At 49.7% G+C, this 25,256-nt stretch overlaps 1 protein-coding gene and 1 long non-coding RNA gene across 3 annotated transcripts in view; one reads left to right on the forward strand and one right to left on the reverse strand.

The window, feature by feature from the left end:
* Positions 1 to 8,140, reverse strand: part of ERCC4 (ERCC excision repair 4, endonuclease catalytic subunit) — a 62,136-nt gene extending 53,996 nt beyond the window's left edge. The window contains exons 1-2 of one of the 2 annotated variants that reach the window (XM_073542888.1): positions 7,960 to 8,140; positions 1,534 to 1,714 (exon numbers count right to left, since the gene is read on the reverse strand). In XM_073542888.1, coding sequence (XP_073398989.1) covers positions 1,534 to 1,714; positions 7,960 to 8,133 — 355 coding nt within the window. In that variant the 5' untranslated portion in view covers positions 8,134 to 8,140. Of the gene's footprint in view, positions 1 to 1,533; positions 1,715 to 5,921; positions 6,000 to 7,959 lie in introns of those variants that run through there. The other variant, XM_073542889.1, reaches the window with a different exon arrangement.
* Positions 8,141 to 8,483: 343 nt separating this feature from the next.
* LOC141047680 (uncharacterized) lies at positions 8,484 to 11,374 on the forward strand. Its single transcript, XR_012219882.1, has 2 exons — positions 8,484 to 8,619; positions 10,695 to 11,374. It is a non-coding gene; the product is annotated as an uncharacterized lncRNA (long non-coding RNA).
* Positions 11,375 to 25,256: the final 13,882 nt, after the last annotated feature.

Genomic DNA, 25,256 nt, shown 5'->3' on the forward strand with positions numbered 1-25,256 from the left:
GATAAAATGTACTGCTACTACAGAACTTAGGCCGGGATCACACTTGCGAGAAACTCGCATGAGTCTCGCGGCTCAATACCCGGCACTGTCGCCAGCACTCAGGACCGGAGTGTGTGGCTGCATGTATTTCTATGCAGCTGAGTGCTCCGCTCCCAAGTGCCAGCGGCAGTGCCGGGTGTTAAGATGCGAGACTCGTGCAAGTTTCTCGCAAGTGTGACCCCGGCCTTCCTAACAAATTCGGACTTATCTCCGTAAGTAGGCAAAAGAAGAGAATCATATATAGTAATAATGATAAAATGTAAACTTCCAGATGCCCTCGGAAGAAGCAACGGGCGAAACGTATGTCGGGATGAGGGGGGACGCCTGATCCATCCAGACCTTTCCTCCCAGTGTTCTATTGTGCCCAGGTAAAGTGCATTATAATTCATTATTGTTTAATGTAGAGACTATTGACCCTCTTATTATTGCACAATACACTGGTCCTTTACTATTAGATACTTTACAGCATATGGGATATATGGTTATTTAACCTTGTATACTCCATTAATTGATCTACTCTTTCTGGATAGGATTGGTATCTCCCCTACTGGACACTTTACTGGTTAATGCTTTAGTGTCTTTTTCTTATTTCTATCTTAATGGCTTATAATAAAGTTTATATTGTATCATTATCACTATATATGATTCTCTTCTTTCAGCTACTTACTGATATACGTCCGAATTTGTTAGTATGTTATGTGAGGTGCCATTGTCTGCTTTATATGGACACCATTGGAAAAATTTATTACAGAACTTAGTTATGTTATCCTACTGGTCTCCTAATATATGACAGTTACATTTTGTACCCCGTCAAGCTCCAAGGCCCCGATGCAATTCTAACCCCATCACCTCCTACATTTACAGTCCTGTTACCTAATAGTAAAATTGTTTAAGGCAGTGGTTCCTACTCCATATACCATGACAGCCTAAAAATAATTTCTTTACAAAATTCAGACTCAAGACCCTTAGGTTGTGTGCCCACGTTGCTTTTTTTAACCGTTTTTCTGGGTCAAACCGCATCAATAACGCTTAAAAGAAGCATCCCAATCATTTTAATGCATTTTGGCCTTTTTTGTGCCAATAGATGCGTTTTTTACCGCTAAGGAAACGCTTAGTGGTAAAACACGCAGCATGTTCATTAATTTCCGCTTAGGTCCGCGTTTTTGGCTATTTCCTATAGTCCAAAAGACGCGCGGAAAAAAACGCACGTTTTCTGGGAAGGAGACCCGTTTCCTGAGCGTTTAAAAACGCTAACGTGGGCACATAGCCTAAGTGTAATGTGGGCCGAGCATTCCAGAATTCTTGACCTTATTCCCCGATATGAGGAACAGATAAACACATTTTAAACCAAAGGTGTATTGTACTGCACTCTGTGAGAAGGAGTTCATGATATATTAATTGCTGTGCCTTTCTTCTTCACGCCAGACTTACATCAGTTGGATGCGCCTTATGTAAGTGATGGTCGCTCTTCCCGCCAAGTGCTGAAAAACTTACCAGTTATCAGGTTGGCAGGAATCCGATCAGTGAGGAAATCAACCACGAGAATGCGACTAGTGACGAACAGTACTCCGCCCTGTGTGTAGACGTCATAGCGTTCATTACTGCCAACCTCGTTGGTGATAATACGAGGCAAATGGGCGACTCCTTCTGATCTCATCTGCTCAATCAGATACTCCTGAAATGACAAAGCAACACACGTTATATAGAGAATGACAAAGAGAGAGGCCAACAGTGGTGGCCTTACACTGATACCAAGATTACGTGCAGCTTCTAGTGATGAGCGATCGCTATCCGAGCATGCCCGGGTGTTATGAGTATCTTGAGTGTACTCATATATGTTCGAATACCTGCAGCGGCATGTCTCGCGGCTGTTACAGGCGCAACACAAATGGGGATTGACTAACAAACTGATAATCCCTGCATGTGTTGTGGCTGTCTAACAGCTGAGAATCATACAGCAGCGGGGACTTGAACATATTATTCGAGCACACCGTAGCCACTCCGATAACACCCGCCATGCTTGCTCATCACTAGTGGCTTCAATTTTACATGCACAGAATATATACAGTGAAACCTCCGCCGTCCCACCGCCGCCCCGTTACCTCCTCCGCAGCCCCACCGCCGCCCCGTTACCTCCTCCGCGTTACCTCCTCCGCAGCCCCACCGCCGCCCCGTTACCTCCTCCGCAGCCCCACCGCCGCCCCGTTACCTCCTCCGCAGTCCCACCGCCGCCCCATTATTTCCTCCGCAGTCCCACCTCCGCCCCGCTACCTCCTCCGCGTTCTATACAGTGAAACTAGTGAAATTAGCATCTTATATTATTCTTATGTTTCCCATACAAAACTGCTAGATAATCTGCAATTTTATAAGACGCAACCAGGGACAGAGAAAGTCACATCATCAGATGGATGAAAATTAGTAGAATAAAAAGTAAACTGCTACCATAGCATAAAAATGTAATGGTATCTGGCCCTGTCTTCCTAACCTTTCCAAGCCTGTAAAAATAACCCAGGATTCGGGATAACACTGCACCCAACGGGTTTTCTTAAGGAGAATTAACCCCTTCCTGACCGGAGTTCCAGTTTCTTTCTCCCCCATCTTTATGCACTTTTCTTTCCAGTCTACACGGACAAATTAAGACGTCTCTGTTTTGCGGGATGAGTTGTAGTTTTGAATAACACCATTCACCTTAACACGCAATGTACTGGAAAACGAGAAAATAAAATTCCAAGTGCAATGAAACCGCGCACAAAAAAAAAAAAAAATTCTGCATTTTTTTTTTTTTTACAAGTATGGCGATAAACGTGACTATTTAGGTAGCGATAAAAAAAATTGGTAAAATTGTAAAAAAAATAAAATAAATAAAAAGCTTGCATCACCATTTTCTGACTCCTACAACATTTTTGTTTCTGTGTGATCGTTTGTTTTTTTTGCTCTCTGAACGGACGTATCTGTTGGTGTCGTTTTGGGGTAGATACGATGTTTTGATCGATTCTTGTTGCATTTTTTGTGACTGGACTATTACAGAAATGGCATAGTAACATAAACCAGCCAGAATTGTATTCTTAAGATTGCAGAAATGCCACAAAAATCGATCAAAACATCATATCTACCCCAAAACGATATCAACAGAAACGTCCGTTTAGAGTGCAAAAAAAGAAATGCTCATACATACATCTATATTATATACATGCATACATACTTATTCTAGTTTCTCTATGGAACTTCAACCTGCGACCATGCAATTGCTTGTACTGTATACTGCATTATTTCAGTGTATATTAAAAAATCTCGATCTTCAAGAAATCATCTACTGGGAAAGTTGCAGGCTCGGTTCCCGAGACCGCATCAAAAACACGGAACATAAGCCCTCACTTGGTCACATCGACAAAACAATAATGTTAAAAGTCTCAAAATATGACAAGCCAAAGTCCTAAATATATTTTCATCACCACTCTAGCGTTTTTTTTTTTAATTTCACTGCTGGAGTGATGCTTAAAATCCAAGGCCCCTGTCGGACACTCACCTTCCGGTGTTTTTATCTATTTTTGCCGTAATTCCGTCTCCTGGAGTTTGTGAGCTGCCGATTTCGCCAGTATTTCATTTAGCGTGCTGGAAGTCACTAATCAATGTAAGTCTATGAGATCTTGGTTCTGGCTCTCATACACTTGCAATGAGAGAGTGTGACACAACTTCTGACTTTCGGCCACAAAGAAGCTGCGCTCACAAGATGGCACTGTGTGATAGGCACCGAAAAATGGTGAAGATGTCGGAGGGTGAGAACATGACTGGGGGCAGGAGGCTTACATTTAAAGCACCACTCCAGTGGCGAAAAAAAGATCCCGCTGGAGTGACGCTGTAAAGGGAGTTTGTCACCCCTTACCTCACCCAAAACTTGATTTAAACTACTAATACTGTCCTATATGGGGCTTAGCCTTTATAAAAATCTACACCTGCAGTATAGATTTTACTTTTTTGATGCACAAAATGTTTTATTTCATATGTGAATTATGGCTTTTCGGTACGCCACTCCACCCCCTAAATCAGCACACTGCGCTTCTCCTCTTAGTTTTAATGACATTACTAAGGCTAGTTTCACACTAGCGTTTATTCCACGCAGCACACGGCGCCGCTAAGCCCCGCTCCCCCATCCGGTCATCGCCACCTACTATCGCACATGGACGCTTGCGATCTGCGCACCCTATCTTTAGCATAGGGTGCGCAGATCGTGCGCTAGTAGGATTTTGGCGTGCGCTGCGCACTTTTGAAGGTGCGCCGTGCTGCGCCGAACGCAGCATGTTGCATTTCGGCGCGCACGGCGCACCTTCAAAAGTGCGCAGTGCACGGCCAGCGCACCCTATGCTAAAGATAGGGTGCGCAGATCGCAAGCCTTCATATGCGATAGTAGGCGGCAATGACCGGATGGGGCGGGCAGGGAGCCGGGCTTAGCGGCGCTGTGTGGAATAAACGCTAGTGTGAAACTAGCCTTACTTGCCTAGAATGAGTACTGTCTGAATTAAATTCCTAGCCCTGCACCGGCGCACCAACACTGCTGCATTCCAATGAGCATGTGCGTGAGTGCCGAGGCGCTCTCAAACCTTTTTCTTCTTAGCATTGGCGAAGAGAGTGGCCCCTACAAACAATAGAGAGGGAAAAGAGTGCGCCCGCACTGACACTTCGTGTGAGAACAACCGAACAGACGCTGTGTGCGAGTGCTCGTGGCTGCTGGACTCCTGCAGTGCAGACATTCAAGGCTGGAGATTCATTTCAGGCAGCGATGGATCACTCTGGGCAAGCAACTAATGTCAACCAGGGTGGTGGAGTCTGAGGTTTGGCCCGATGAATCACATCACCAGGTCATTTTTACAGCACAACGTACCGTAACAACAAAAATCTAATACCAACGGCGGAATTGTATTTTCCTTCTTCACCATTAAACCCCACATGGACTTTTTTCCTATTTTTCAGTAAGGTAAAAAGAATGGCACCATTCAAAACCAAACCTCATCCTCGCCCAAAAAAAAACCTTCCTAAAACTCTTCACACGTCACTGTGGGTGGAAAAATAAAAACGTCATGGCTCTTGGAAGAGAATAATAAAGTAACTTGGCACTCAACTGAATAATCCTTTACAGATGAAGTTTATTTTATATTTTTGCAGTCCTAGAGAGACGTTTCGGCCTACAATCGGCCTTCGTCAGTCTGCTATGGAAGGTACAAGATATATACAGAAACAAAAATCATGACGAGTCCTCATAAATCAAGTCAAATATACATTTTTGTACAAACATATTGATTGAGAGCTGTCATGTAAATTTCAAACAATTGTGCTAGGAGAACCAGGTGAGAAAGAAAAAAAATGGACTAAGAAACATACCCGACTGCTATCACGGTACAATAACCCGGTATCAAACCAAGAAATCATGTGGGTACCTATGGCAAGTGAAGTGATTTAAGTGATTAAGTATCTAATGGTGGTGGTGTCCATAAGAGAGGACGGTACTATGGTCGTGGCTAACAGACGAGCGGGGGAAACCGCGTCTAGCTCGGCACGCTGACACCACAGTTCCACATGGTAAGCATTTACAAAAGGGTCCTCATTTTTTGCATGGCGCTGCAGCGGTTATCTCACCGCTTAGTATATATTCTCTCTTTCTCCTTAGTCTCATATGGACCTATTTTCTTATCATGCCTCATAGTGACAGTTACAAACAGGTATACTCATACTGAATACAATACGTGTTTATTATCACATTTTGAATGTTATATACTTTTTACAGGCCAGCAGCCACGGCACCTCTAAGGAGATGTACACATTTCTTCTCATATAATCATATGTTCTTGTGCCAGGTATATATTTAGCCCCATTCTTCCATTTCTCACCTGCTTTTTGGAGACAAAAAAAATCTTTTACGCATCTTGTGCACCTTGTGGTAGTGCCACGCTATATTTGACACGGCTCTTGGAAGAGAAACACAAACGCACAGAAATTTAAAAAAAAAAAAAAATGGTTGGTCCTTAAAGGGTCACGGTGGATGTCAGAAGGCAGCGATGCAGCGGAAACAAGCGAGCGCCCTCCTGTCCTGACCTTCTCCGCGGTCCCACCGCCATCCCATTACCTCCTTCGCAGTCCCTTCGCCGCCCCGTTACCTCCTCCGCCACACCATTACCTCCTCCGCAATCCCTCCACCGCCCCGTTACCGCCTCCGCGGCCCCGTTACCACCTCCGCGGTCCCGTTACCTCCTCCGCGGTCCCTCCGCAGCCCCGTTACCTCCTCCGCCGCCCCCGTTACCTCCTCCGCGGTCCCTCCGCAGCCCCGTTACCTCCTCCGCGGTCCCTCCGCAGCCCCGTTACCTCCTCCGCGGTCCCTCCGCAGCCCCGTTACCTCCTCCGCGGTCCCTCCGCAGCCCCGTTACCTCCTCCGCGGTCCCTCCGCAGCCCCGTTACCTCCTCCGCGGTCCCTCCGCAGCCCCGTTACCTCCTCCGCGGTCCCTCCGCCGCCCCCGTTACCTCCTCCGCCGCCCCCGTTACCTCCTCTGCGGTCCCTCCGCCGCCCCGTTACCTCCTCTGCGGTCCCTCCGCCGCCCCGTTACCTCCTCCGCCGCCCCGCTACCTCCTCCGCGGTCCCTCCGCCGCCCGTTACCTCCTCCGCCACCACGTTACCTCCTCCGCGGTCCCTCCGCAGCCCCGTTACCTCCTCCGCCGCCCCCGTTACCTCCTCCGCAATCCCTCTGCCGCCCCGTTACCTCCTCCGCGGTCCCTCCGCCGCCCCGTTACCTCCTCTGCGGTCCCTCCGCCGCCCCGTTACCTCCTCTGCGGTCCCTCCGCCGCCCCGTTACCTCCTCTGCGGTCCCTCCGCCGCCCCGTTACCTCCTCTGCGGTCCCTCCGCCGCCCCGTTACCTCCTCTGCGGTCCCTCCGCCGCCCCCGTTACCTCCTCCGCCGTCTCTCCGCCGCCCCCGTTACCTCCTCCGCCGTCCCTCCGCCGCCACCTCCTCCGCCGTCCCCGTTACCTCCTCCGCCACCCCGTTACCTCCTCCGCGGTCCCTCCGCCGCCCCCGTTACCTCCTCCGCCGCCCCCGTTACCTCCTCCGCGGTCCCTCCGCCGCCCCCGTTACCTCCTCCGCGGTCCCTCCGCCGCCCCCGTTACCTCCTCCGCGGTCCCTCCGCCGCCCCCGTTACCTCCTCCGCGGTCCCTCCGCCGCGGTCCCTCCGCCGCCCCCGTTACCTCCTCCGCGGTCCCTCCGCCGCCCCGTTACCTCCTCCGCGGTCCCTCCGCCGCCCCCGTTACCTCCTCCGCGGTCCCTCCGCCGCCCCCGTTACCTCCTCCGCGGTCCCTCCGCCGCCCCCGTTACCTCCTCCGCGGTCCCTCCGCCGCCCCGTTACCTCCTCCGCCGCCCCGCTACCTCCTCCGCCGCCCCCGTTACCTCCTCCGCGGTCCCTCCGCCGCCCCCGTTACCTCCTCCGCCGCCCCCGTTACCTCCTCCGTGGTCCCTCCGCCACCCCGTTACCTCCTCCGCCGCCCCCGTTACCTCCGCCGCGGTCCCTCCGCCGCCCCCGTTACCTCCTCCGCGGTCCCTCCGCCGCCCCCGTTACCTCCTCCGCGGTCCCTCCGCCGCCCCCGTTACCTCCTCCGCGGTCCCTCCGCCGCCCCCGTTACCTCCTCCGCGGTCCCTCCGCCGCCCCGTTACCTCCTCCGCCGCCCCGCTACCTCCTCCGCCGCCCCCGTTACCTCCTCCGCGGTCCCTCCGCCGCCCCCGTTACCTCCTCCGCCGCCCCCGTTACCTCCTCCGCGGTCCCTCCGCCGCCCCGCTACCTCCTCCGCCGCCCCCGTTACCTCCTCCGCGGTCCCTCCGCCGCCCCCGTTACCTCCTCCGCCGCCCCCGTTACCTCCTCCGTGGTCCCTCCGCCACCCCGTTACCTCCTCCGCGGTCCCCGTATTCAGCACTAGCACCAGGTTCCCCGGGTCACAATAAAGCCGCAGGAAGTTCTGCAGGATCCGGTCAATGCCGAGTCCTCGGGCTGTGATGACCAGTCCGTCCTCGTGGAACAGGTCCAGGAAGATCTGACTCTCGTATTCCAGGAGGGGAGCCATGAGGAATCTCTACTACGGCAGCTGACGCATCAGTCCTGCAGGAGGCTTCTCACAGAGCAGCGCTCAGGGTCCGCACACAGGCGGGGGTCAGAGAGTGCAGCACCGGCTCCTCTGCGGCTGCGCGGGTTATGGAGGAGGTTTCCTGACAGTGAATAGTGAGGGAAAACTGTCACTGCATGAGCCGGCAGAACGGCGAAAGCCACTTCCGGGTTGTGGAACTCCCGGCATGCACTGCGGCATCCCACAATCCTCCGCGGCGGTCCCTTCAGGCAAACTGCAGGTCTTGGTGTGAGGCAGCAGGGTAGAGGCTAAATCCAAGTCGGCCGCTAAAGGATCTCTGCAGACGTCATGTCCATGTGACCAGAAGGGGCGGCGCCTCGTCCCCCATAGAGCAGAGCAGACGTGAGTTAGCTGTGGATGTCATGGCGGCATTTGGAGTATTTTGTGCGCATTTGGAGTGGTTTGGGGACCGGGGTCACAGATCAGGTAAGTGGATGTTCATGCACGAGCTGGGAGTCTGCCTGGGGAGAAGGGGGTGATGCTTGCATGGGGCTACATGTGCATGCTGGAGGAAGAGTCTGCCTGGGGAGAAGGGGGTGATGTTCTTTGCATGGGGCTGCATGTGCATGCCGGAGGGGTGGCCTGCCTGGGGAGAAGGGGGTGATGCTTGCATGGGGCTACATGTGCATGCTGGAGGAAGAGTCTGCCTGGGGAGAAGGGGGTGATGTTCTTTGCATGGGGCTGCATGTGCATGCCGGAGGGGTGGCCTGCCTGGGGAGAAGGGGGTGATGCTTGCATGGGGCTGCATGTGCATGCTGGAGGGGGGCCTGCCTGGGGACAAGGAGGTGATGCTTGCATGGGGCTGCATGTGCATGCTGGAGGGGGGTCTGCCTGGGGAGAAGGGGGTGATGCTTGCATGGTGCTGCATGTGCATGCTGGAAGGGGGCCTGCCTGGGGACAAGGAGGTGATGCTTGCATGGGGCTGCATGTGCATGCTGGAGGGGGGGTCTGCCTGGGGAGAAGGGGGTGATGCTTGCATGGGGCTGCATGTGCATGCTGGAAGGGGGCCTGCCTGGGGAGAAGGGGGTGATGTTCTTTGCATGGGGCTGCATGTGCATGCCGGAGGGGTGGCCTGCCTGGGGAGAAGGGGGTGATGCTTGCATGGGGCTGCATGTGCATGCTGGAGGGGGGCCTGCCTGGGGACAAGGAGGTGATGCTTGCATGGGGCTGCATGTGCATGCTGGAGGGGGGGTCTGCCTGGGGAGAAGGGGGTGATGCTTGCATGGGGCTGCATGTGCATGCTGGAAGGGGGCCTGCCTGGGGACAAGGAGGTGATGCTTGCATGGGGCTGCATATGCATGCTGGAGGGGGGTCTGCCTGGGGAGCAGGGGGTGATGCTTGCATGGGGCTGCATGCTGGAGGGGGGTCTGCCTGTGGAGAAGGGGGTGATGCTTGCATGGGGCTTCATGTGGATGCTGGAGGGGGGTCTTCAGGGGGTGAGGCTTGTATGGGGCTGCATGTGCATGCTCGAGGGGGAGGGTCTAGCTGTGGAGAAGGGTGTGATGCTTGCATGGGGCTGCATGTGCATGCTGGAGGGGGGGTCTGCCTGGGGAGAAGGTGGTGATGCTTGCATGGGGCTGCATGTGCATGCTGGAGGAAGGGTCTGCCAGGGGAGAAGGGGGTGATGCCTGCATGGGGCTGCATGTTGGAGGGGGGTCTGCCTGGGGAGAAGGGGGTGTTGGGGCTGCATGTGCATGCTGGAGGGAGGGATCTGCCTAGGGAGAATGGGGTGATGTTGTTTGCATGGGGCTGCATGTGCATGCTGGAGGAAGAGTCTGCCTGGGGAGAAGGGGGTGATGGGACTGCATGTGCATGCTGGAGTGGGGTCTGCCTGGGGAGAAGGGGGTGATGTTGCTTGCATGGGGCTGCATGTGCATGCTGGAGGGGGGTCTGCCTGTGGAGAAGGGGGTGATGTTGCTTGCATGGGGCTGCATGTGCATGCTGGAGGGGGGGTCTGCCTGTGGAGAAGGGGGTGATGTTGCTTGCATGGGGCTGCATGCTGGAGGGGGTGTCTGCCTGGGGAGAAGGGGGTGATGTTGCTTGCATGGGGCTGGATGCTGGAGGGGGGTCTGCTTGGGGAGAAGGGGGTGATGCTGTTTGCATGGGGCTGCATGTGCATGTTGGAGGGGGGGTCTGCCTGTGGAGAAGAGGGTGATGTTGCTTGCATGGGACTGCATGCTCGGGGTTTGCCTAGGGAAGGAAGCGTGCTGCCACTCTCCCTGCTGGGTGCCCTGCCACTCGCCCTGCTGGTTGCGCTGTAACCAAGGTTTGCCCACGGCGCCGCACCTTTAAGGCTAGGGACCCACTGTTTTGGTCACTGTGACGTGGTAGTGGGCTTCATACAGTCTGATCAGAATGTAAAGTAATAGCCTCATGTTCAGTTTGTACATTTTTGCTGATGGGCATTAGATTAAAGTATAAATATTGGGAGGTGCAGCCATGTCTTTTTGTACAACTTAAGCAGGAATTTTCTTTAAAAAATATCTTTTGTTTTATTCTAGGAGTTGTGGATTTCCTCCATCTTTTTTCACCGTGCCCTCCACAGTAGTGACCTCTTTGGATGCCAATTCATCATTTGTCATCTCTCCACCAAGTCGAGTGCTGGTACCTCCACCATCCGTGTTCTGCCAAAATTGGTGTGACCCAGCGCACTTCTGATGTCCAATAGATGAGTCTAAGATCCCTGAAATTCCCCTCCCCTTTTCCCACGGCTTGCTAGGGTTGGTCCTGTGGGGGTCTACCACCTTTTCATTTCCTTTGTCCAACATTTATTTCCCACCTTTACCGTATTTGCTTTACATACTCTCTGTACTGTTATGCTTCTGTCTTTTTTTCGGGGCTTTGTTTTATGTTTTTTTTTTTTGTGGTGGGGGTCATCCTAGGACGTGCTATCTATGGCACAGGGCCCACCTAGGTCTCCTTCCCTTTACCCACGCTGGTGTCCTATAGTGTATTCAATGAGAAAGGAATTTTGTGTTAAGTACTGCAATACAATTTTTGCAGCTAAAGCACATGGGACTTTGGTACAAAATGTTTTTTTTTTTTTTTGTCATTAATCTCTAATGTGCCTTAATTCATTGTTTTGATTTCTAAAACTCATTATCATTCATTTGTATGTATGCATATATTTATATATTTTAGTTCTAACTATTTGACTTGTAATAAAATAGTTTGACAGACATGAGTTGAATTTTCATTTCTAGAATGATAAAGCTCGGTGTGACATTAGTGGAGGTCTGTATTTTTCGCTTTGTAAGGCGCATTTTTTCCCCCCAAAGTTGAGAAAATGGGGGTGCGTCTTACAAAGCGTACATGCATACTGTGGGTGTAGGCTGCAGGCTGGGATGAGGGGGGGTGTCTGGGTGCCCGGCAGTTGCTGGCTGCTGTGCTTGTGTCTCCAGTGCATGGCGGTGCTGCGTGGGTGGCCGGCGTTGCCCGGGGCTCTGCCGACGTTTTGCGACATGCCAGAGCCCCAGTACTTCCATGGTTCCCTGTGCGTGTGCTGTGGACTCCGGGAATATGGCCACCACTGGGGGCGGCGCATGCGCAGACGGTGATCTCGGGACCAAGATCTCAAGAGATGAGATATCAGCGCTGAAATCTCATCTCTCGAGATATTGGTCCCAAGATCACCGTGTGTGCATGCGCCGCCACTGGCGGCGGACAGATTATCTGAGTCCACTGCACACGCACAGGGAAACGTTGAAGTATCGGGGCTCTGGCATGTCGCAAAATGTCGGCAGAGCCACGGGCAGCGCCGGACACCCACGCAGCACCGGAGACACCAGCAACAGCGACCAGCAACCGCCAGAGACCCCCGCACCAGCGCGCCGCACATCAGAGCACCCCCTCATCCCTGCCTGCGACCTGCAGAATCACCCCACTCCTGCCTCCTCCAGCAGCCACCCTGGGAAACTGCTTCACCGCAGCCACCACCCCCGGGTAAGCTATAAGACTCATGGATTATAAGGCTATGTGCACACGCTGCGGATTCACCAGCGGATTTTTCCGTGCGGATCCGCAGGTAAATTGACCTGCGGATTGGCCAGCGGTTTTCCCCTGTGGTTTGACACCTGGACAATGGAATAGGTGGCAAACCACAGCGGAATCCGCAGAAAGAATTGACATGTCAATTCTTTCTGCGGATTTAAAACCGCAGCTTTTCTGCAGTGAAAAAATCGCAGCATGTGCACTGCGGATTGTAAATCCCATAGACTTACATTGTACTGTACACGGTCTGCAGAACTGCTGTGCCTCCGCAGAGGCCAAATCTGCAGCGTGTGCACATACCCTAAGAAGCAACACCATTTTATTAAAAAATATTTTTTTCTTAATTTTTCTCCGAAAAATACGGTAACTGCAGTTGGATCTGTATCGGGCTGTGTCCACACATTGCAGTTTATTGTGGAAACTATCTGCAGGGAAGTCCTAACCAGTAGACCAGAACCGCATTTCCATGTAGCCCATACAGCCGGACCAGCTGTATGTGTTTTTTTTTTTTTTTTGTCCATAATTGTTTTTTCTTCAAAATACATAAGCTGCTTCTCGCTGAGGGTTTGACTGCTGCTGTCACCACTGATGGGACAGGCTATGGCATATTTTCCAGAGGAAAAATATCTTTGTAATGTTAGGCAATATTCCCATTTTATTTTTTGGATACTAATGGTTTACAAAATTCTGACGACCTGTGACAGAGCTGGAATGAATGTGTCGCATGGATTTATGTCTTGCTACATCAATGAATGAATGTGCTCCTCAGACCTCCTGGAGACTTCACAACCCTGGATCAGACCTAAAATCACAGGACAATAAGGGTATGTGTGTACGTTGCAGATTGCTGTGCGTTTTTTATGCGGATTTACTGCGGATTTGGCATGTGGTTTTACACCTGCGGATTCCTATAATGGAATGGGTGTGAAAATGCTGCGCAATCAGCACAAAGAATTGACATGCTGCAGAAAATAAACTGCTGCGTTTCCGCGCTTCTCCATAGAATAACATTGTACTGTAAATAACTTGCGGCTCCGCAACGTGTGCACATACCCTAAAACCTCACCCTCCTTATCTATGAACTGCCCCAATATTTATGGCCACCACTGTTTATTACTCTCCCATATTGATAGTTCTGCCAGTACTGTTCTGTATAATATGTGACTCTTCACATTTTGTGTCTCGCTCTTGCTGGCATAATAATCAGATGAGTCCAATCCTCTGCATATTGGCCTGCACTCTGAGCAATATTCTTCTATCAGGCCGGGCAGATCGGTGGGGTTTTCTCATCTGGACTCGCTTGCAATGTGACTCAACTCAGATGGGTCTGAGCAGAAAACATTGGATGCCATACGGCCCATCCATGTGACATTTATAAAGATACAATTTTGTAATATGAAAAATGAAAATGGTCCTGTAAAAGACTAATAGCACATGATTAACAAAAACTGGGCTAGCACAATAATGAGAAGTGAGAGCAAATCATCCCTGAGAAGATCTGATGTGGGTTGTAATAATCACCTAGGCAGGTTACCGATGCAACTAGTTTTATTCCATAAATCCAGGGTTGTACAACAAATCCATGTAGATGGCCAACATGCAATGTCCTCAGTCCACAATTTCCCTATCTGACATCTCCAAAACTCCATAGTCCATGGGGTCCTTTAAACGATGGCCCGTCTTCTGGCGGCAGCGGTCGGTCTCCGGTACCTTCCGCTGAGTCTCTAGTCCACAAACACATGCAGCCGAAACAAACAAAATCGCAGCACTCCCAGAGTGATGCGTCAATGGCCGTGCAGCAATTGTCAGGGAAGGCTGGAAGCGTATGTCCGGTGCTCGGCTTTCTCTGCTCTGCACGTGTGCAGTATTCACAGTCACGGAGTGCACAGCACCTGTGGAGAAACGGGGTTAGTGGGTGCTCTTGGCCACTTGCCCGGATGTCTTTAGACTGCATGGCCCAGGGCTCATACCACTGAATGCCTGCTCTATCTCCTTGTGGGCAGAACACTACACAGACAACGCAGGGTTAGGGTAAAACATCGTGGCCAAGCTTTATTGAACCACAACACCCACTAGTAAACAGAACAATTCCAGCAATTTCCCCAAGATGATGCACATTACAAGGTCTCACCCCTCTGCTGACTCACCGGGATGCTAGTGGATGTTATGTCAGAGCTCCCAGAGTCGCTCCACCTGTGATAACACACAGAGAGGAGGGCACGACAGGCGTAGGGAGATAACCGAGAGCAGTCCTGTGTTCTTTCAGCCGGGTCTGACATACCCTCAGCTGGGATCCTGAAGAGTTTCTTGTCCGTTGGGTGTTTAGCAGAATGTCCGGCTGGTAGCTCTTTGTGATGAGATGAGACCCCATCTCTCTGTCTCAGGGTCTGAGGTAGGTAAGCTATTTTTAGAATTGCCCAGTGTCCTTCAGTACACCCTCATAGCCTTTCCCTATCTACATTCAAATTCAATAAACTGATTCCAGAATATAAACAAACATCAGATAAGAACACACTATGTTACATGGTATATCATTGTGCAAGTCAGTCTTCTTGACCCACCAGAATCCACACTTAAATCCACAAGCCAGATATACAGACAAAAAGTCAATTCCTCCAGGCCTGCAAAAACATAGCTGTCTGGGCAATTAAGATATACTGTGGTTTCTTCCCAGCACCGTTCTCTGTTTCTGTCATGGGGCGCAAGGCACCTTTATCTCCCGCGGTCCCGCTGTGGACAGCGAACGCAGCCTGCTGCAGCGTCGATGCTCGGTGGACGGAGCGCGCTGCTTTCTCAGCTGTGTGCTGCTGCTGGTTATTGCCAAACTGACTGCTGCAGCGCGCGCTTTTCCTTTTATCTTACCCGCCTCCCCGGGTCATGAGGTTGGTCCGGCTCCTCATTACTGCCCCATGCAACATGGGAGGCAGCCTCAACAGTTCCGGACCAGGCTCGGTACAGGTACCCACAGCCCGGTCTTCGTCCTTACAACAGCACCACCATCAGCAGTGTCACTGAGCATCTCCATCCCGTCCCATGGAAGTGTTCAGCTCTCCATCACTCAAACCCTATAGAAAAAGAGGAAATACACTACCCACCCACTGGCCCTGGTCCTGAATAACAGCATTTACAAGTTCCTGGCCTTTGAAACGCTGCCATTCCATCTTTTGGAGTGAAACAGTTTTAAAGAAAGTGATGGTGGTGGCTGTTGTGCAGTACGTGGTTCCCATCCACCACTAATTTTTAAAGCGGGGCCATCCCTGCCCAGCACACACATGTTGCAGCCAAAATCAGGTGTGCACTGCGCAAAACCATCAGTGGCAAGGTACAGATACAGATACAGACTGTGGAACAGTAAGAACTGTGGACAGTGATTAAAGAAGAGACCGATGAGTGGTTGGGGGCGCTGATCATAAGTCTTGGCCTGGTGGTGTGCGATAACGTGCGAAATCTGATAGCAGCTCTAGGCCTAGCCTGTTTGATGTACATCCCTTGCCTGCCACATGTGTTAAATTTAGTGGTGCAAATCTGTATTAAATATTACCCATATGTGAAAGCTGCTGCAGAAATTGTAGGTCTGTGCACACTTATGGCGTTCACACCCAGCAGCTGCACACCTGTCTGCGCTGCAGCGTCACTTCTGCCTTCTTGCTCAGTGCCGAATATGCGACGTATCAAGCGATGTATCAACAAGGTAGAAGTCAAGAGTTGAATACGCTGTAGACACTGCGAGCAGAAGCAAGCAATAATGGAGTTTCAACTGCAGCACGCATGGGTGGGGCGCTCTGCGAAACAACACCACTTCACCATCATGTAGTGAACACAACAGGGTGGCCCTGAAAGTAGCTCACGAACATCACTGGAGCATAGCATGGAGGATATAGGACACAGACCAAACACCTCCCACAGAGTAACAGCTTGTCATTGCCTCTGGACATCCTGGCACAAATGAGCCAATACATGCTGCTGTGCCTGCGCAACGACCGCAGAGTTGCCCTGATCGTACCCCTCCTGATTACTGGGTTGCCACCCAGCTGGATCCCTGCTGCAAAGACAAAGTACCATCATTACTTCCCTCAATGGAGCGGGATGGCAAAATGTATGAATACAAGCACACACTGGTAGAGGCACTGACAGATGAAACACATGGCACATGAGGAGGAAGTCACCAACGCACCTGGGGAACCACCTCGGAAGGGAGGGTTAGCATGGCTGAAATATGAAAAAAAAAATCATCAGCACGCCACAACATCCACCACCACCATCTGATACGGTGTCCGTACAACCAGGTGCCAGCGTTATAACAACATGGTGGAAGACTACTTGTCCATGTCCACATGTCTGCAGGTACTAAGTGATCGGTCTGACCGTTTAACTTGTTGGTTTCCAAACTGGAAAACTGGACACATGGCCTAGGCTTGTACTTTTTTTCTTGGAAGTGCTGGCAAGCCCCATGGCATGTGTAATGTTGGAACGTATGTTTATCACAGCAGGGGATGTAATCACACATAGGCGCATCCACCTGTCCAAAGCCAACGTGGGCACTCTTGCATTCACTAAAATAAACCAGGAGTGGAGCACACAGGACTTGTCTGTACCTTTGGTTGACTAGACAAATGTACCATCTGCACCCAGACATTGTTATACTCTCTTTTCCATTCACTTTATTTTAGGGCCTTACCAAAAATGAAGAGAAAAAAAATCAACAAAAATAATGTTGGATACCATCTGCCCTGCTTCTTCCACTTACACCGCAATGTCCACCTACTGCTCGTCCACCTACACCACCTCCTCCTCCACTTGGACATCCGCCTATTGTATCTACATTGTTCTTTTTTATTTTATTTTATACTATGTTCTTTTAAGTGTTGTCCCTAAAAAATAAAGTAATAAAAAAAAACCAAAAACTGTCTTGGATACCTCATCCCCTGCCTCTTCCACCTTCATTGCCACATCCACCTCAAGCTTATCCACCTACTATACCTCCTCCTACATTTGGACCTACGCCTCTTTTTTTCTAAATTATAAAAAAAAATTCTATTCTCTGTTATTTTAAGTAATCTCAATATCCACATTTGTTTTCAGGGCTATTGTCCTGCTTACCCCCATTTTATTCCCTTTTTCAGCTTTACCCCTTAATACCCCCATTTTACAGCAGGAAAGTTCAAGACCACGTTGACCTCTATTGGCTGTGATCTGGTCTCATTATGCTGGGAATGGCCCAATAAACATGAACCTTTTTAGCCTATTAATCAGTCAACAGCTGTCTGCTTTTTATTTGCTGGTTATTAAAAAAATGAAAGGACTCCCCAAAAAAATTAATTAAGGTCCCCTCCATTTTTAATAAACAACTAAGGCAAAACAGACAGCTAAGGGCTGACATTAAAAAGCTGTGACGGGCCATGGATATTGGCCCCTTCCCATAATAATAAAACTAGTCCTCAGCTGCACGATAAATGGATAATCTATTAGATGTGATGATTCTTGTGCTTTGCCTCAGCTCATCCTGATTGCTTTTGTGCAGTGGCAATTGGGGTAATGTATAAGTATAATTCCAGCTGTTATTTGTGAAAAAAAAAAATCACAGCTGACATCAACCCCAGGGTTAGTAAGAGAGGTGTCTATGAAACACCCCGATTAATAACACTGTAAGTAAAAATAAAGAAACACACAGATAAAAAACAAGGATTTTAAATATTTAAACATTGGTCTGTGATGTTTCGGAACATTTACCCTCTCTCTCTATCTCTCCTCTACTGTCCCTCCCCCCCACCTCTTTCTTTCCTTCTCTCTTTTCCCCCATTTTCTTTACAGCTCTCTTCCCTCCTCATCTCTATTGTTAGTTCTTCTCTTTCATAAATGAAAATATTTTGCATTTGCTAAATGTTTTACACCATTACAATCCATGTTACCTTAAATTGGTTATTTCTATGTGGTGTTATCTTTTGATTAATCAATTTAAAGATCATTGAAAAGAAAAGTAACTATAAAAACAGACACCATCTTTCACCCATTTATTTACCAAAAAAACCACCTGCAGGTCCAATGTAATACACAAGGTCTTGCGTAATCCACAACAATGTCCCAAGACGATCCCCGGTTCCAATACATACAGAGGCCACAGAGACATCATAAAACATGACCGCTACCCATGTCCGCCGTACACACACTAAGGGTGGCATGGAAGCCACCACCTAAGTCTGGTATTAAACCACTCCAAAGGAACTGGCCCTTTAACCCACTGGGATTTAGCTCTCTCAGTGTGAACCGGCTTTTTCCAAGTGGGCAGAAGGAAGAGATCCCTCTGGCCACTTGGATTTAGCTTTCTCATTGTGAGACGGCTATTTCAAAGTGGGCAGAAGAACCAGATCACTCTGGCCACTTGGATTTAGCTTTGTCACAGTGAGCAGGCTAAATCCAAGTGGGCAGAAGGACCTGGTCTTTTAGCTTACTAAGTCTGGTATTAAACCACTCCAAGGGACCTGGTCCTGTAGCCCACTGAGATTTAGCTTTTCACAGTGAGCAGGCTAAAACCAAGTGGCCAGAGGGACCTGGTTTTTCTGCCCACTTGGAAATAGCTGACTCTCACTGAGAAAGCTAAATCCAAGTGGGCTAAAGGACCAGGTCCCTTGGAGTGGTTTAACACCAGACTTAGTGAACAAAAGGAACAGTTGGTCCTTCTGCCCACTTGGATTTAGCTCGCTCACTGAGAAAAGCTAAATCCCATTGTTTTAAAGGACCAGGTCCCTTGGAGTGGTTTAATACCAGACCAGGTCCTTCTGCCCACTTGGATTTAGCCTGCTCACTGTGAGAAAGCTAAATCCAAGTGGCCAGAGGGACCTGGTCCTTCTGCCCACTTTGAAATAGCCGACTCACACTGAGAAATGTTATGTGTTCATTTTCCCCTTCATCATTGAGGTCTGATGAACTCCCTCTTCTGGTGAAGGAAGGTAGTGAGGCTGATTACCAAACACCTGAGCTGGTAGAGGATGACTGGGTGACGGGAATTGCTGACTGGATATAAGGCAGCCGACGCCCTTCTGCCTCGCTGGTGATTTCTCTGAGGGATTCTAGGAGACCAGTCTGATTCCTGCTCCTCAAAAGCTAAGTTTTCTGCCTTGCTTTTTGCATTTGTGCTTTGGTTTGATTTTGCCTTGCTTTTCTGGATTCTGCCATTCCCTGCTGGGGTGAGCTGAATTCCTTTGTGTCTTTTTGCTCTGTCTTCAGAAAATACCTGAGTACTGACATAGTCTTTTTGAAGCCTAGCGTCTTCAGGGCCTTTTTCCCTGTCAGTCTGTTGGCTCTTGTTTTGATAGGGTTTTTGGCGGATTGCAGACAATAGCTTTTCTATCCTGTCCTATCTAGTTAGCTTGGGCCCCATCATTTGCTCAGTCTATCTTTCTATCTGTGTTAGTGTTTTTTCTTCTTGCTTCACCGTCATTATATGTTGGGGGCTGCCTATTGCTTTGGGGTCTGCTCTGGGGCAGGTTAGATTTCCCTTTCTGTCTTTAGGCTATGTAGTTCTCCGGCTGTGATCGAGGGGTCTAGGGCACCGTAGGAACCCTCCACGGCTACTGCTAGTTGTTGTTGATAGGTTCAGGGGTCTGCAATCAGATAGCTGCCAACTTCTCTGGTTTTCTGGACTTAGCTAGCATTTCTGCTTTTGCCTCCTACGGTGACTCATTCATAACAGAAATGGAAGACGGCGATTAATACTCCAGAGGGACATTTTGAGTACCTGGTGATGCCTTTTGGGCTCACTAATGCCCCTTCTGTCTTCCAGTGCTTCATGAACGACATTTTCCGAGACCTTGTGGATAAATTTTTGATTATCTAGCTGGATGATATTTTGATCTTCTCCAAGGATTGGGATTCTCATGTGGAACATGTTCGGACTGTGTTCCGGATTTTGAGGGAGAATTCCCTGTATGTCAAGGGATTGAAATGCCTTTTTGGGGTACAGAGGATTTCATTTTTGGGATTTATTTTGTCTCCGTCAACTATTGAAATGGACCCGGCCAAGGTACAGGCCATTTATGATTGGGTTCAGCTCACTTCTTTGAAGGCCCTTCAGAAGTTTTGGGGTTTTGCTAATTTTTATCGGAAATTTATAGCAAAATTTTCTAGTATTGCCAAGCCATTGACTGATCTGACTAAGATGGGTGCTGATGTGTTGAATTGGTCTCCGGAGGTGGTTGCTTCCTTTCAGGAGCTGAAGCGAAGATTCACTTCTGCCCCGGTTTTGCGGCAACCTGATGTCTCACTCCCGTTCCAGGTAGAGGTGGATGCTTCTGAGATTGGTGCAGGAGCTGTTTTGTCCCGAAAGGATCCTGTAACATCTAAAATGAATCCCTGTGCTTTCTTTTCCCGAAAGTTCTCTCCATCTGAACGTAACTATGATGTAGGGAATCAGGAACTGTTAGCCATGAAATGGGCGTTTGAGGAGTGGAGACATTGGTTGGAGGGAGCTAAACATCAAGTCGTGGTCCTCACTGACCACAAGAATTTGATTTTCCCTGGAGTCGGCCAAACGCTTGAACCCTAGACAGGCTAGATGGGCCTTGTTTTTTACACGTTTTGATTTTGTGGTCTCTTTTCTTCCTGGCACTAAAAATGTCAAGGCTGACGCTCTTTCTAGGAGCTTCTTGGCTGATTCTCCTGTGGTGACCAAGCCTGCTACCATCTTAGGCGAAGGGGTAGTTCTTTCTGCCATCTCGCCCGATTTGAGATGTGCTCTGGAAGAGTTCCAGGAGGACAACCCTGAGCGTTGTCCCAGTGGAAAGTTGTATGTTCCTGACCAGTGGAAGAAGAGATGGATGTCTGAAGTTCATTGCTCTGCATTGACTGGTCATCCACGTATTTTTGGTACTAGAGATCTGGTGAGTCGGTCTTTTTGGTGGCCCGCCTTGTCTCGTGATGTCAGGAATTTTGTGCAGTCCTGTGGGACTTGCTCCCGGTCTAAACCTTGTTCTCGCTCTAGTGGGTTGTTGATGCCTTTACCGGTCCCCAGGAGGCCATAGAACCATATTTCAATGGATTTCATCTCTGATATGCCTGTCTCTCAGAGAATGACTGTTATTTGGGTGATTTGTGATAGGTTCTCTAAGATGGTTCATCTTGTACCACTCCCTAAGTTGCCATCTTCTTCTGAGTTGGTGCCCCTGTTTTTGCAACAGGTGGTTTGCTTGCACGGGATTCCTGAGAACATTGTATCTGACAGAGGAGTTCAGTTTGTGTCTAGATTTTGGAGGATTTTCTGTTCCAAGCTGGGAATTCAGTTGTCCTTCTCCTCTGCGTTTCACCCTCAGACCAATGGGCAGACTGAGAGAACAAACCAGACCTTGGAGTCGTATTTGAGATGTTTTATTTCCGCTGATCAGGATGATTGGGTTTCATTTTTGCCCTTGGCCGAATTTGCTTTAAATAATAGAGCTAGTTCTGCCACTTTGATGTCACCTTTTTTTTGTAACTTTGGGTTTCATCCTCGATTTTCTTCAGGGCAGGTGGAGCCTTCTGCCTGCCCAGGTGTTGACACTGTGGTGGAGAGAATGCACCAGATCTGGGACCAAGTGGTGGATAAGTTATCTCTCTCCCAGGAAAAGGCCCAGTGGTTTTCCAACCGACATAGGACCATTGGTCCCCGGTTTAAGGTGGGTGATATGGTTTGGTTATCATCAAAAAATATCGCTATGAAGGTAGCTTCTCCTAAGATTAAGCCTAGATTTATTGGACCTTACAAGATTTTGGAGATCATTAATCCGGTCTCTTTTCGGTTGGCTCTTCCTGTCACATTTAAAATCCATAATGTGTTTCATAAGTCCTTGTTGAAGAGGTTTGTTGAACCAGTAGTTCCTGGGGTGGCACCTCCGGACCCTGTATTGGTTGAAGGTAACATGGAATATGAGGTAGAGAAGATACTGGATTCCCGTCTGGCTAGGTTTGAGACTCCAGTATTTGGTTAAGTGGAAGGGTTATGGTCAGGAGGATAATTCCTGGGTCTCTGCCTCTGATATTCATGCCAAAAGATTGGTGCATGCCTTTCATCGGGCTCACCCTGATCGCCCTGGTGGCGTGGATGAGGGTTCGGTGACCCCTCCTCAAGAGGGAGGTACTGTTATGTGTTCATTTTCCCCTTCACCATTGAGGTCTGATGAACTCCCTCTTCTGGTGAAGGAAGGTAGTGAGGCTGATTACCAAACACCTGAGCTGGTAGAGGATGACTGGGTGACGGGAATTGCTGACTGGATATATGGCAGCCGACGCCCTTCTGCCTCGCTGGTGATTTCTCTGAGGGATTCTAGGAGACCAGTCTGATTCCTGCTCCTCAAAAGCTAAGTTTTCTGCCTTGCTTTTTGCATTTGTGCTTTGGTTTGATTTTGCCTTGCTTTTCTAGATTCTGCCACTCCCTGCTGGGGTGAGCTGAATTCCTTTGTGTCTTTTTGCTCTGTCTTCAGAAAATACCTGAGTACTGACATAGTCTTTTTGAAGCCTAGCGTCTTCAGGGCCTTTTTCCCTGTCAGTCTGTTGGCTCTTGTTTTGATACGGTTTTTGGCGGATTGCAGACAGCAGCTTTTCTATCCTGTCCTATCTAATTAGCTTGGGCCCCATCATTTGCTCAGTCTATCTTTCTATCTGTGTTAGTGTTTTTTCTTCTTGCTTCACCGTCATTACATGTTGGGGGCTGCCTATTGCTTTGGGGTCTGCTCTGGGGCAGTTTAGATTTCCCTTTCTGTCTTTAGGCTATGTAGTTCTCCGGCTGTGATCGAGGAGTCTAGGGCACCGTAGGAACCCTCTACGGCTACTGCTAGTTGTTGTTGATAGGTTCAGGGGTCTGCAATCCGATAGCTGCCAATGTCTCTGGTTTTCTGGACTTAGCTAGCCTTTCTGTTTTTGCCTCCTACGGTGACTCATTCATAACAGAGAAAGCTAAATCCAACTGGCAATAGGAACCTCTGGTCCTTCTGCTCACTTGGAAATAGCCGACTCACACTGAGAAAGCTAAATCCAAGTGGTTTAAAGAGCCAGGTCTCTTAGTGCTTAGTGGACAAAAGGACCAGGTCCTTCTGCCCACTTGGAAATAGCCGGCTCACACTGAGAAAACTAAATCCAAGTGGCCAGAGGGAACTGGTCCTTCTGCCCACTTGGAAATAGCCAGCTCACACTTAGAAAGATAAATCCAAGTGGCCAGAGCGACCTGGTCTTTTAAACCACTTGGATTTAGCTTTCTCAGTGAGGGTCGGCTATTTCCAAGTGGGCAGAAGGACCAGGTCTTTTGGCTTACTAAGTCTGGTATTATACTACCCCAAGGGACCCGGTCCTTTAGCCAACTGGGATTTAGCTTTCTCACAGAGAGCAAGCTAAATCCAAGTTGTCAGAAGGACCTGGTCCTTTAGCCTGCTAGGTCTAGTATTAAAACACTCACAGGGACCTGGTCCTTTAGCCAACTGGGATTTAGCTTTCTCACAGAGAGCAGGCTAAATCCAAGTTGGCAGAAGGACCTGGTCCTTTAGGCGACTGTGATTTAGCTTTCTCACAGAGAGCAGGCTAAATCCAAGTTGTCAGATGGACCTGGTCCTTTAGCCTGCTAGATCTAGTATTAAAACACACAGGGACCTAGTCCTTTAGCCAACTGGGATTTAGCTTTCTCACAGAGAGCAGGCTAAATCCAAGGTGACAGAAGGACCTGGTCCTTTAGCCTGCTAGTGTGGCGCCCCTGAGGCTCAGTCGCCACAGAGGTACTGCACCTTCTCCTAAGGTGTAGTGCCCCACCAACTAGGTAAGTTGGGAACTCCTTTCCACACTCCAACACTCGCACCCACACAGCAGGGTAGTTCTGCACAACCACATTGAGGTATCTCTCTCCTCCTAGACATTAGGAGTGCCTTGGTGGTTCCCTGCATGGAACACTGGATGTGCTGGGAGGTGGGTGGAGTTGAGATCCATATAAAAGGTTTGGAAGGTTTAGAATTACAGGTCAGTCTGGAGTGGAGTCTGACGGGAGGTCAGGCGAGAGAAGGACAGTCAGGAGAGTCTGAGGACGGGTCCGAGGCGAAGGAGTGCTGCAGCTGCCTCAGTGATCTGAGCCAGCTGGCACGGGAAAGGAACAGAAGGAGAATGACGTAGAACTGCAACCTAAGCTTCCATAGGAAAGAGGAGTAGAGAGAACAGAGAGGAGTTGTGGGTTGGAAGAGGAACCCTGCCTATAGGTTCTCAGCGCAAGGCCGGGGCCCGGTCCCCGAGGTTGTATGGACACTTATGGTTCTGCAGCAGACACTGGTGGAGTAGTTGGCTGTAAATGCACTACACCCATCTAAGACTTGGGGCACAACAGCAACTGAATAGAGAGCCAGGACTCCGGAGAAGGGAGTCCCCGAGAGAGGCTACAGCTGTCTGCCATACAAGTAGAGTTGTTAGGAACATCTGACAGGAGGAACTCCAGAGTACCACGGTACTGGAGCTCTTCACACTAAAAGGCGCAATAGAGGAGTCATTCAGGAGCGGTACATGTTGGCGGAGTGTTGGAGAGGAGAATCCTGACTTGCCCGGGAGGTTGATTGAGTCTCTGCCCCGGAGGACACGGCACGGAGGCAGGCACCAGTGTGTACCATGGACTGTGAGTAAAGCTTTTGAACTGCAAGCCCTGGTGTCTTCCATTCATTTGTGCGCTAACACCGTCAGCACTGCTACATCTGGGTACCAGCATTCCTCACACCGCCTGCGCCTATTCTCATTTATTGCCATTACACTGCCCTGGGGTTACAGCTTCACCTGTGGGGAGCTACACCATCTATGCTGCAACACACCATCAGCCACAGAGGATCTGCACGCAGCGTTGGCTTAACATCTTGCTTGCCAAACACCACAGGTGGCGTCACAAACTATTCCATTAACTACATTTCCCCATTACTTGGGTGCCCAGGGCCACGGACCGGGTCACCGCTGCTGTGACACATCCCACTGACACCACCCCGGTACCGAGTACCCCACAGCTCTGGGAGGGCGACCCACTAGATCTAGTATTAAAACACTCACATGGACCTGGTCCTTTAGCCAACTGGAATTTAGCTTTCTCACAG

Source organism: Dendrobates tinctorius, unplaced genomic scaffold (assembly GCF_039654945.1).
Source record: "Dendrobates tinctorius isolate UK_male_01 unplaced genomic scaffold, ASM3965494v1 ptg000129l, whole genome shotgun sequence".
NCBI classification, from domain to species: domain Eukaryota; kingdom Metazoa; phylum Chordata; class Amphibia; order Anura; family Dendrobatidae; genus Dendrobates; species Dendrobates tinctorius.